Source organism: Hylobates moloch, unplaced genomic scaffold (assembly GCF_009828535.3).
Source record: "Hylobates moloch isolate HMO894 unplaced genomic scaffold, HMol_V3 SCAFFOLD_1, whole genome shotgun sequence".
In the NCBI taxonomy this organism is placed as follows: domain Eukaryota; kingdom Metazoa; phylum Chordata; class Mammalia; order Primates; family Hylobatidae; genus Hylobates; species Hylobates moloch.
Window position 1 is genome coordinate 103808869 of NW_026652276.1, and position 11329 is coordinate 103820197.

Sequence of the window (11329 nt, forward strand, 5' to 3'; positions counted from 1 at the left end):
CCAGCAGGAGGATGTGGGGTGTGGAGAAGACCTTGAAAGGCAGGGTGCCTGAAAGGGGAGTATGAGAATGGGGAGTATGGGCGGAAAAGCAGGTGGGATCAGACTCGGGAAGGCTTCCCCAAATGTAAAAGGGACGAAGGGGCTTGGGGAAGAGTTCTAGAGTGCCCTCGAGCTCCTTCTAGATCGAAGACTCCAGGATGGGTGGGTGCCCGTGCTCCGCCCAACCTGCCCGGGCCCCCGGCAGTGGAGCACGGCGCCACCACACTGGCGCTCCACCGCCCAGAGCCACCCTGGCGCCGCTCGCCCCCGCTGGCGGCACAGAAACGATGGCAGAAACCCAGGTCAGTGAGCGATGGCAGGTGCGGGGCGGGAACCGAGCCCTAAGCTGCAACCCAGAACCGAGCACGTACAGAGCGGCGCACACCGAATTCCCAGATTCTACGCACAGCGGCGCTTCGCGAGGGGAGGGGCAAGCACCTCGGGTTGCCCAGCCTAGGGCGAGGCCAGGTGCGGCGCTCACCGCGACTGGCGCAAGGCCTGCGGGGATTACGTAATGGCGTAAGGGGCGGGGATGGAGGCGGGGCCGGACTGTTCACGGGGATACGTAAGGAAACGGGACCGAGGGCGGAGAATCCCGCGATGGGGGCGGGGAGAGGGCGGGGCTCAAGTCGGAACTGGGCGGGGCTCAAGACGGAAATGGGCGGGGCTCCTAGCGAGGGCGGGAGAAGGAGCGAGGGCAGGACGTACCTTGTGAGATGCGAGCGGGACAACAGCTTGCAAGCATGCTCCGCTGGACCCGAGCCTGGAGACTCCCGCGTGAGGGGCTCGGCCCCCACGGCCCTAGCTTCGCGAGGGTGCCTGTCGCACCCAGCAGCAGCAGCGGCGGCGGAGGGGGCGCCGAGCCGAGGTCAGTCAAGGGCACCGGGCGGGAGGCCATCCTCTGTCCTCCTTTCCCTGCCGGGCCCCGACGGCCCCATCTCCTCCCCTTGGGCCCGTTACCTCCCAGGCCTCTCCCCCAAAGCCCTTTCCCCCTACCTCTTTCCCCGTCTCCGCCGGCTCAGACCCTGACCCCGATCCTTCCCCTGCCAGGCCGCTTCCGCTTTCCTACAGGCTTCTGGACGGGGAGGCAGCCCTCCCGGCCGTCGTCTTTTTGCACGGGCTCTTCGGCAGCAAAACTAACTTCAGCTCCATCGCCAAGATCTTGGCCCAGCAGACAGGCCGTAGGGTGAGCTTCCGAGTGGGCGGGGCTCCTTTGGGGCTGGGCGGGAGTGGGCGGGGCCTGGGAGGAGGCAGGGCAGGGGGTCCCGCTTCTCACGCTCACTTCCCGATCCCTCACTCTGAGTATGGACCCTGAACGGCAACCCCATTTATTCCCTCACGTTGCCATCTTCATTAATTCATGTTGTAGATCTCCATCGGTGCTGGCCGATGCCTAGGCGCCTGCACCCTTTCCATGAAGGGGCCTGCTTTTTCACTAGGGATGACCGGGAGCTCACCACCTCATGGCAGCCCATTCTTCTGTGCTCCTACTGTTGGAAATTCCTGGAGTCTCGTTCCTGGCATTCTCCGAGATTGCCACCCAACCAGGCCAGCCCTTCAGAGACGTGGTCACAACCCTGGGGCCTGCTCTTCTCTGGCAGAGTGGCCCCAGGTTCTTCATCTGGGCCTCCTAGGTCTGGAAACTGGGCCCTTCTCTGCAGGGTGTATCCCCAGGCTCTCTACACCCTTGACTTGCTGTCCCTACAAGGCCTTTGGCTGTCTACCCCCAGAACGGGGATATCAGTGCAGCCCCGTCTCACCCCACTCCCCAGGTGCTGACGGTGGATGCTCGTAACCACGGTGACAGCCCCCACAGCCCAGACATGAGCTACGAGATCATGAGCCAGGACCTGCAGGAACTTCTGCCTCAGCTGGGCCTGGTGCCCTGCGCCGTCGTTGGCCACAGCATGGGAGGGAAGACAGCCATGCTGCTGGCACTACAGAGGGTGAGCCGCTCATGTCTGGGGCCTCCTCCCATTCAGTATATACCCTGAGTGCCCCGCAGGCAACCTGGGACTCAAACGATCCTTGGATGACCAAGTTCAGGCTCCAGGAGCCGTGCCTGAGACTCCCTATGTCTGCCTAAGACTGGTCCCAGTTCGGTTCTCTCCCACAGCCAGAGCTGGTGGAACGTCTCATTGCTGTAGATATCAGCCCAGTGGAAAGCACAGGTGTCTCCCACTTTGCAACCTTCGTGGCAGCCATGAGGGCCATCAACATCCCAGATGAGCTGCCCCGCTCCCATGCCCGAAAACTGGCGGATGAACAGCTCAGTTCTGTTGTCCAGGTGATACACCCAAGGCCCCCCCAGATAGTATTGTAGACCGGAACCTGTCAAGGGAAGAGTGGCACCCCCAGACCGCACAAGGAAACCCCCCCAACTGCTGCACCCCCATAGGACATGGCCGTGCGGCAGTTCCTGCTCACCAACCTCGTAGAGGTAGACGGGCGCTTCGTGTGGAAGGTGAACTTAGATGCCCTGACCCAGCACCTAGACAAGATCTTGGCTTTCCCACAGAGGCAGGAGTCCTACCTCGGGCCAACACTCTTTCTCCTTGGTGGAAACTCCCAGTTCGTGCAGTAAGCCAGCCTGGGTAGTAGGAGGGGCATGCTTTACTCGCCCAGGCCCCGGCCTGGGGACCCTACCAGGGGAGGCCTTGGGTGTGGAAGGGGGGAGGCTGAGAGGCCAGAAATACCACCGGGCATATGGGCTCAAACAGATCTCTCCATTTCTCCCCATTCTGCTTCCGCGTGTCTCTTTCACTCCTCCTCATCCTGCTTTCACCCCTTGTCGATGGCCGTCACTGCGATGCACAGTCCCAGCCACCACCCTGAGATTGTGCGGCTCTTCCCTCGGGCCCAGATGCAGACGGTGCCGAACACTGGCCACTGGATCCACGCTGAACGCCCACAGGACTTCATAGCTGCCATCCGAGGCTTCCTGGTCTAAGAGTTGCTGGCAAGAAGGTGGCCGGGCTTGGTAGCTCATGCCTGTAATTCCAGCACTTTGGGAGGCTGAGGCGGGAGGATCACTTGAGACCAGGAGTTCGAGACCAGCCTGGCCAACATGGTGAAACCTCATCTCTACTAAAAATACAAAAATTAGCCTGGCGTGGTGGCGCACACCTGTAATCCCAGCTACTCAGGAGGCTGAGGCAGGGGAATCACCTGAACCCGGTGGCAGAGGTTGCAATGAGCCGAGATCACACCACTACACTCCAGCCTAGGCAACAGAGCGAGACTCTGTCTCCAAAAAAAACAAAAAAAAAAAAAACAGAGGAGGCACAAAACCCCAGGCTTCAAGTCCCTGCAGCCTGCTCCACATTTGGGCACAGAAGGACTCAGATGGGCACTGAGTGGGCACGAAGTTTTACAGGGGTGGTCAGACCTCAGGCTTTAATGAATAAAGACACTACTCCCAAAGTCCTGGGCTGAGGTCTGTGTCACCACCAACGTCCCCGACCCAGGGAGAATCTGGACCGGGGGGTCCTGGCAGCTCCAGGGTCCACGTGGGCTCCCGGAATACCCTCGGTCTCTCTCTGCAGCTGATTCTGGACCTGCTGCCACACCAGCTGCTGCACGTCCTCCTGTGGACAGGAGAGCAAGTTCAAAGCTGAGCCTGTGCCCTCTTTCCCCACACCTCCCAGGCCCTGACGGCATTCCCCCTACCTCCCAGGCCTCCAGCTCTCGCCTCAGCCTCAGTTTCTCCTCCAGGACCTCCAGCAGCTGGGCCTCCACGGCATGTAGCCTGGCTTTGCACCTCTGCAGCTCCGCCTCCACTGCCTGCTTCCTGTGGGTGGCAGAGAGAGTAGCTGAGGCTTGGACCCTGTGGGTCTGGTTATGAGGTCCAGGGGGTGGATGAGTGTGGCCACAGCCCCCGCCTCAGTGACAGGGCGGCTGGTTGTGTGGCTTTCCTTCCAGAATGCCTGACTAGCCCCCCGCTCCTCCATTAGCAGGACAGGCCCTGCAGGGGTGCCCCCAACTCCCCTCCCTGCCCCCAAAAGCAGCTTCCCCTTACTTGGCAATGGCTTCATCCCGCTCCTGGAGGACTTGGTCCAGGGAGGGTTCTGTCCGGGTGTCCCCCAGTGCTCCAGCCGCCTGGTACTCTGGGCTATGTCACAGGGTGACAGAGGAGGAGGCGGTGACCAAGGCTTGTCTGGAAGAGGTGTCTCACTCTGGGCCCTCCTGCCTTGGCCTCGGCTTTGATGTTGCTGTCAGGTAGGGAGGCGGCTGAGGTGCTCTATACCTGCCCCTGCTGCTGCCCCAGTCTCGTGGACCTATGGAAAGGAAGAGGAGGTGACTGGTGTGGTCACTGCCTGGCCTCAATGCAAGCAGCGTGGGCAGGGTATTTGGACCCCCAGGGAGCAGAGAATTCTCACCCAGTCATCAGGGAAGGACGAGGCAGCTGTGTTCAGAAGAACACTTACCCTCAAGGGCCGGGACTCAGGGTGGCCAGGTGACTGGGACTCTTGGCAGCTGGGTGGGGCAAGCAAAAGACATGGCCCTTTGCCCTCCCTTCCCAGCAAGGCACTCCCTGGCAGGCCCCACCTCCGTCAGGCCAAGGAGGAAGCCCTGCTGCACCCTAGAAACCTCCGGCCAGGCCCAGAGCACACTCAGCCCCCTTCCTGCCTTCACCGCAAGAGGGTGCTCTACCCATGTCTTGTGAAAGGAAGGGTGGAGCTGGGCACGGTGGCTCATGCCTGTCATCCCAGCACTCAGAGGGAGGCTGAGGCAGGAGGATCTATTGAGCCCACTTCAAGGCTGCAGTGAACCATAGGATCACACCACTGCACTCCAGCCTAAGTAACAGAGCAAGACCTTGTCACAAAAAGAGAGGGAGAGGTAAGGAGAGGAGGGAAGAAGGCATTATGTCTCCATGCTGAGAGACATAAGGTACCCCAGCCCCCATCCTGAAGGGTTAGCTTGGTACCTTGAATGGCATCATCCACACATATAAATATAACCTTACCTCCGCAGAAAAACATAAGGAAAAAAGTGTATCCCTGGCAAATTCCTCCTCACACTTTATTTATTTATTTATTTATTTATTTATTTATTTATTTTTTTGAGACAGAGTCTCGCTCTGTCACCCAGGCTGGAGTGCAGTGGTGCAATCTCAGCTCACTGCAAGCTCCACCTTCTCAGGTTTCACACCATTCTCCTGCCTCAGCCTCCCGAGTAGCCGGGACTACAGGCGCCCGCCACCACGCCAGGCTAATTTTTTGTACTTTTAGTAGAGACGGGGTTTCACCATGTTAGCCAGGATGGTCTCAATCTCCTGACCTTGTGATCCGCCTGCCTCGGCCTCCCAAAGTGCTGGGATTACAAGCGTGAGCCACCGTGCCTGGCCATTTTTTATTTTTTTTATTTATGTATTTTTTTGAGGCGGAGTCTCACTCTCTTGCCAGGCTGGAGTGCAGTGGCTGCAGTGGCGCAGTCTTGGCTCACTGCAACCTCTGCTTCCCAGGTTCAAGCGATTCCCCTGCCTCAGCCTCCCGAGTAGCCAGTGACATGAGCCAGTGGTGTGAGCCACAGCACCCAACTCAAAAATTTGTTTTTTAAATGGAGTCTCACTCTGTCACCCAGGCTAGAGTGCAGTGGCACGATCACAGCTCACTGCAAGCTCTGCCTCCTGGGTTCACGCCATTCTCCTGCCTCAGCCTCCCGAGTAGCTGGGACTACAGGCGCCTGCCACCACACCCGGCTAATTTTTTTTGCATTTTTAGTAGAGACAGGGTTTCACCGTGTTAGCCAGGATGGTCTCGATCTCGTGACCTCGTAATCCGCCCACCTCAGCCTCCCAAAGTGCTGGGATTACAGGCATGAGCCACCGCGCCTGGCCACATTTTTTTTTTTTTTTTTTTTTTTTGAGATGGACTCTTGCTCTGTCACCCAGGCTGGAGTGCAGTGGTGAGATCTCAGTTCCTTGCAACCTCCACCTCCTAGTTCAAACAATTCTTCTGCCTCAGCCTCCCAAATAGCTGGGACTACAGGTGCCTGCCACCACACCAAGGTAATTTTGGTATTTTTTTTAGTAGAGATGGGGTTTCGCCATGTTGGCCAGGCTGGTCTCAAACTCCTGACCTCAAGTGATCTGCCTGCCTAGAACTCCCAAATTGCTGGGATTACAAGTGTGACCCACATGCCCAGCCCACATTTTTTGTTCTTAGACTCAGTGTGTCGCCCAGGCTGGAGTGCAGTGGCACAGTCATAGCTCACTGCAGCCTCAAAACTCCTGGGCTCAATGGATCCTCCCTCCTCAGTCTTCCGAGTTAGCTGGTACTAAAGTCATTCACCACCATGCCCAGCAAATGTTTTTAAAATGTTTGTAGACATGGGGTCTCTCTGTGGTGCCCAGGCTGGTCTTGAACTCCTGACTTCCAGTGTCAGCCTCCCAACGCACCCCCGCCCTCCTAACATATTCAGTACTACCTCTAATATTCCCAGCGTTCTGATCCAAGAGCATGGGTAGGTCTGCTGTGCCCCCAGGGGTCTCAGTACCCCCCACCTCCCTTGAGGTGACCACCACCTCCACAAGTACCCGGAGTATACCAGCAACATATTAATAAATGTGTAAAAAGAAATCTCCGGCCGGGCGCGGTGGCTCACGCTTGTAATCCCAGCACTTTGGGAGGCCGAGGCGGGCGGATCACGAGGTCAGGAGATCGAGACCACGGTGAAACCCCGTCTCTACTAAAAAAATACAAAAAATTAGCCGGGCGTAGTGGCGGGCGCCTGTAGTCCCAGCTACTCGGAGAGGCTGAGGCAGGAGAATGGCGTGAACCCGGGAGGCGGAGCTTGCAGTGAGCCGAGATTGCGCCACTGCACTCCAGCCTGGGCGACAGAGCGAGACTCCGTCTCAAAAAAAAAAAAAAAAAAAAAAAAAAAAAAGAAATCTCCATTTCAGCAGAGGCCTTGTCAGCAAAATTACATATTAGGGATTAGGTCTTCAACCCAGCTCCAAACAGTAAATGTCACCGGGTGTGTTGTCTGTAGTCCCAGCTACTTGGGAGGCTGAGGCAGGAGGGTTGCTGGAGCCCAGGAGTTCCGGGTTGTAGTGCAGTATGCCTGTAGTGCAGGTAGCTGTACTTGCACTAAGTTCACCACCAATTTGGTGACCTCCCAGGAGCAGGGGACTACCAAGTTGCCTAAAGAGAGGTGCACCAGCCCAGCTCAGAAACAGAGGGGTCAAAACTCCTTTGCTGAGCAGTAGTGGGATCTCGCCTGTGAATAGCCACTGCACTTCAGCCTGGGCAACATAGCAAGACCCTATCTCTAAAATACATAAATAGGCAGGGCACAGTGACTCACACTTGTAATCCCAGCGCTTTTGGGGAGGCTGAGGTGGGTAATCATGAGGTCAGGAGTTTCAGACCAGCCTGGCCAACATAGTGAAACCTGTCTCTACTAAAAATGCAAAAAAAATTAGCGAGGCATGGTGGTGGGTGCCTGCAATCGCAGCTACTGAGGAAGCTGAGGCAGAAGAATCACTTGAACCCGGGAGGTGGAGGTTGCAGTGAGCTGAGATCATGCCACTGCACTCCAGCCTGGGTGACAGAGCAAGAACAACAACAAAAACAAATTTAAAACTGCTCTCCAATGTCCAAAAAATTTTAACCTTTAAGGTGAAAAAAAAAAAAACTGGCCGGGCGCTGTGGCTCACACCTGTAATCCCAGCACTTTGGGAGGCTGCAGTGGGCAGATCACAAGGTCAGGAGTTCAAGACCAGCCATGACCAACATGGTGAAACCCCGTCTCTACAAAAATTACAAAAATTAGCTAGGCATGATGGTGCGGGTCTGTAATCCCAGCTACTCGGTAGGCTGAGGCAGGAGAATCACTTGAACCCAGGACCCAGGAGGTGGAGATTGCAGTGAGCTGAGATTGCACCACTGCACTCCAGCCTGGGTGACAGAGTGAGACTCCATCTCAAAAAAAAAAAAACAAAAAAAACAAAAAACTGATAAGTTGCGAAACCCTGTACCTAGTTGTGACGCCTCTATTCTCCCTCAATCTAGAACAATTTGCAGCCTTTGAGTTTCATGACCTTGATACTTTCGGAGATTACAGGGAAGTTATTTTGTAGACTGTCCTTCCATTTCGATTTGTCCACTCCTTCCTGACGATGAGACCACCGTGACACATTTTGGACAGAAATACCACAAAAATGATGCTTTGTTCTCACTGTAGCTAAATATCCGTCGGAGCCATGAATGGTAGTACCAATGTCCATCACTTCATTAAGATGCTTTTTTTGGCCAGGCGCAGTGGTTCACACCTGTAATCCCAAAACTGGGAGGCCAAGGCAGGCAGATCATGAGGTCAGGAGTTCGAGACCAGCCTGGCCAACATAGTGAAACCCCGTCTACTAAAAATACAAAAAATTGGCCTGGTGTGGTGGCTCACACCTGTAATCCCAGCACTTTGGGAGGCTGAGACGGGTGGATCACTTTAGGCCAAGAGTCCGAGACCAGCGTGGCCAACACAGTAAAACCCCATCTCTACTACAGATTTTAAAAAGTAGCCGGGCATGGTGGCACGTGCCTTTAATCCCAGCTACTCGGGTGCCTGAGGCAAGAAAATCGCTTGAACCCGGGAGGCGGAGGTTGCAGTGAGCAGAGATTGCACCACCACTGCACTCCAGCCTGGGCAATAGAGTGAGACTGTCTCAAAAAAAAAAAGATAAATACAAAAAATTAGTCGGGCATAGTGGTGGGTGCCTGTAATCCCAGCTAAGCAGGAGGCTGAGGCAGGAGAATCACTTGAACCCAGGAGGCAGAGGTTGCAGTGAGCTGAGATTGCACCACTGCACTCCAGCCTGGGCGACAGAGAGAGACTCTAGCTCAAAAAACAAACAAAAACAAAGCAAGACCAAACCATGCTTTTTTTTTTTTCTTTTTATGAGACAGGGTCTCACTCTGTCACCCAGGCTGGAGTGAAGTGGCACAATCATAGCTCACAGCAGCCTCGACCTCCCAGGCTCAAGCGATCCTCCCTCCTCAGCATCCCAAGTAGTTGGGACTACAGTCATGAGCCACCATGACCGGCTTTTTCCTGTCATTTATTTTGATGCTCAAATTGTCCCAGATTTGATCAGTGGATGCCCCTTGCTGACCTCTTGTCATTTTGGCAAGCCCTGTCATTCTTTTTTTTTTTTCTTTTTTTTTTTAATTTTTTTTTGCACAGAAAACAATAAACATTTTCTAAAAGTACATACAAACAAAAAGATGCGTATCAAACATATTAGGAAAGTTGCACATGGGAAGGCAAGGAATAGAAATGGGGGGTGGGAATTAAAGAAAATGAGAGAGGGACTTTGTCTGGATCAATGATAATAACTCAATCCTCTATTTGACAAAAAAGAAGGAGAAGGAAGAGGGAGAAAAAGAAAGTGGGATAAAGGATCAGAAAGGGAGGAAAATAGAAAAAATTAGAGTATGACTCCAGGGTAGACCTGTTTTGTTGTCGCTTGGTTGGTTGGTTGGTTTGTCAGTTGTATTTTTCATATGTTTCGCCATGTTGGCCAGGCTGGTCTCGAGCTCCTAGCCTCAAGTGATCAACCCGCCTCGGCCTTCCAGAGTGCTGGGACTACAGGCGTGAGCCACCACGTCCAGCCCCCACATTGCTTCTGGCCTCTGTGGTAGACCTCCCAGACGGGACGGCCGAGCAGAGGCGCTCCCCACATCCCAGACGGGGCGGCCGGGCAGAGGCGCTCCCCACATCCCAGACGGGGCGGCCGGGCAGAGGTGCTCCTCACTTCCCAGACGGGGTGGCCGGGCAGAGGCGCTCCTCACTTCTTCCCAGACGGGGCGGCCGGGCAGAGGCGCTCCTCACATCCCAGAAGGGGCGGCCGGGCAGAGGCGCTCCTCACTTCTCAGAAGGGGCAGCCGCACAGAGGCGCTCCTCACTTCCCAGACGGGGCGGCCAGGCAGAGGCGCTCCTCACTTCCCAGAAGGGGCGGCCGGGCAGAGGCGCTCCTCACATCCCAGAAGGGGCGGCCGGGCAGAGGCGCTCCTCAATTATCAGACGGGACAGCCGCGCAGAGGCGCTCCTCACTTCCCAGACGGGGCGGCCGCGCAGAGGCGCTCCTTACTTCCCAGACGGGGCGGCCGGGCAGAGGTGCTCCTCACATCCCAGAAGGGGCGGCCGGGCAGAGGCACTCCTCACTTCCCAGACCCTGTCATTCTTTAATCATTTCGTTTCTTCCTGGCTCAACAAGATAGTTCAGGCTCATCTTGTTTCTCCCTGTCCCGGCCCTGAATTCTCCATTTCTTCAAGAATACTTGGTTTCTTTGTAAGGAGGAATAGTATTTAGAAACCAGAATCTCCATAGCAGGCACATTTAATGCAATTAGGGTCATTCTACACCGGGGTCCACTCAGTAGACACACATTTATACACACACACAAACATACATATTTACATCTGTTTATTTTATCTGTCTACATAAACTAGGGAAAAAGAGTTTATATTTACACCTTAAATTCCAGTCTGAAAGCACAAGTTTCATCCTTCCCTTTTTTTTCTTCTCTTTTTTTTTTTTTTTTTTTTTGAGATGGAGTCTTGATCTTTTGCCCAGGCTGGAGTACAATGGTGCAATCTCAGCTCACTGCCACCTTCGTTTCCTGGGTTCAAGTGATTCTCCTGCCTCAGCCTCCTCAGTAGCTGGGATTACAGGCATGCGCCACCACACCCGGCTAATTTTTGTATTTTTAGTAGAGATGGGGGTTTCACCATGTTGGTCAGGCTGGTCTCGAACTCCTGACCTCATACACCATATATATATATATATATATATATATATATTTTTTTTTTTTTTTTTTTTATTGAGACGGAGTCTCACTCCGTTGCCCAGGCTGGAGCGCAGTGGTGCAATCTCGACTCACTACAAGCTCCGCCTCCCGGGTTCACACCATTCTCCTGCCTCAGCCTCCCAAGTAGCTGGGACTACAGGCGCCCACCACCACGCCTGGCTAATTTTTGTATTTTTAGTAGAGACGAGGTTTCACCTTGTTAGCCAGGATGGTCTCGACCTCCTGACCTCGTGATCCTCCCACCTTGGCCTCCCAAAGTGCTGGGATTACAGGTGTGAGCCACCGCGCCCGGCCTATATATATATATTTTTAAGACAGGGTCTCACTCTGTTTCCCAGGCTGGAGTGTGGTGGTGTAATCATGGCTCACTGTAGCCTCAATCTCCTGGACTCAAGCCATCCTCCCACCTCAGCCTCCTGAGTAGCTGGGACTACAGGCACTCACCACCATACCAATTTTTTTTTTTTTTTTTTTTT

At 54.8% G+C, this 11329-nt stretch overlaps 1 protein-coding gene and 1 long non-coding RNA gene across 4 annotated transcripts; one reads left to right on the top strand and one right to left on the bottom strand.

The window, feature by feature from the left end:
- The first annotated feature begins 529 nt into the window (after positions 1 to 529).
- On the top strand, positions 530 to 3474 carry ABHD11 (abhydrolase domain containing 11). Of its 3 annotated transcripts, XM_032756820.2 has the most exons (6): positions 751 to 907; positions 1090 to 1225; positions 1812 to 1985; positions 2156 to 2326; positions 2438 to 2619; positions 2857 to 3472. In XM_032756820.2, the coding sequence occupies exons 1-6, from the start codon at positions 756 to 758 to the stop codon at positions 2987 to 2989; spliced, it is 948 nt and encodes a 315-aa protein (XP_032612711.1). In that variant the 5' UTR covers positions 751 to 755; the 3' UTR covers positions 2990 to 3472. The 3 variants fall into 3 exon arrangements, with proteins under 3 accessions (XP_032612736.1, XP_032612719.1, XP_032612711.1); XM_032756828.2 differs by lacking the exon at positions 2156 to 2326 and having other exon boundaries at positions 713 to 907; positions 2857 to 3474; XM_032756845.2 differs by lacking the exons at positions 2156 to 2326; positions 2438 to 2619 and having other exon boundaries at positions 530 to 907; positions 2857 to 2974.
- An 81-nt stretch (positions 3475 to 3555) lies between these two features.
- LOC116811656 (uncharacterized) lies at positions 3556 to 4488 on the bottom strand. The gene is made up of 4 exons (XR_004370502.2): positions 4467 to 4488; positions 4058 to 4316; positions 3709 to 3829; positions 3556 to 3626 (listed from the first exon to the last, which is right to left on the bottom strand). It is a non-coding gene; the product is annotated as an uncharacterized LOC116811656 (long non-coding RNA).
- Between the last annotated feature and the right edge of the window lie 6841 nt (positions 4489 to 11329).

Excerpts from the sequence above, each read along its gene's own strand:
- ABHD11 (XM_032756820.2), top strand. The coding sequence starts at position 756 with ATGCGAGCGGGACAACAGCTTGCAAGCATGCTCCGCTGGACCCGAGCC. Across the intron at positions 908-1,089 it reads GGAGGGGGCGCCGAGCCGAG|GCCGCTTCCGCTTTCCTACA; the intron begins GTCAGTCAAGGG and ends TTCCCCTGCCAG. Across the intron at positions 1,226-1,811 it reads CCCAGCAGACAGGCCGTAGG|GTGCTGACGGTGGATGCTCG; the intron begins GTGAGCTTCCGA and ends CCCACTCCCCAG.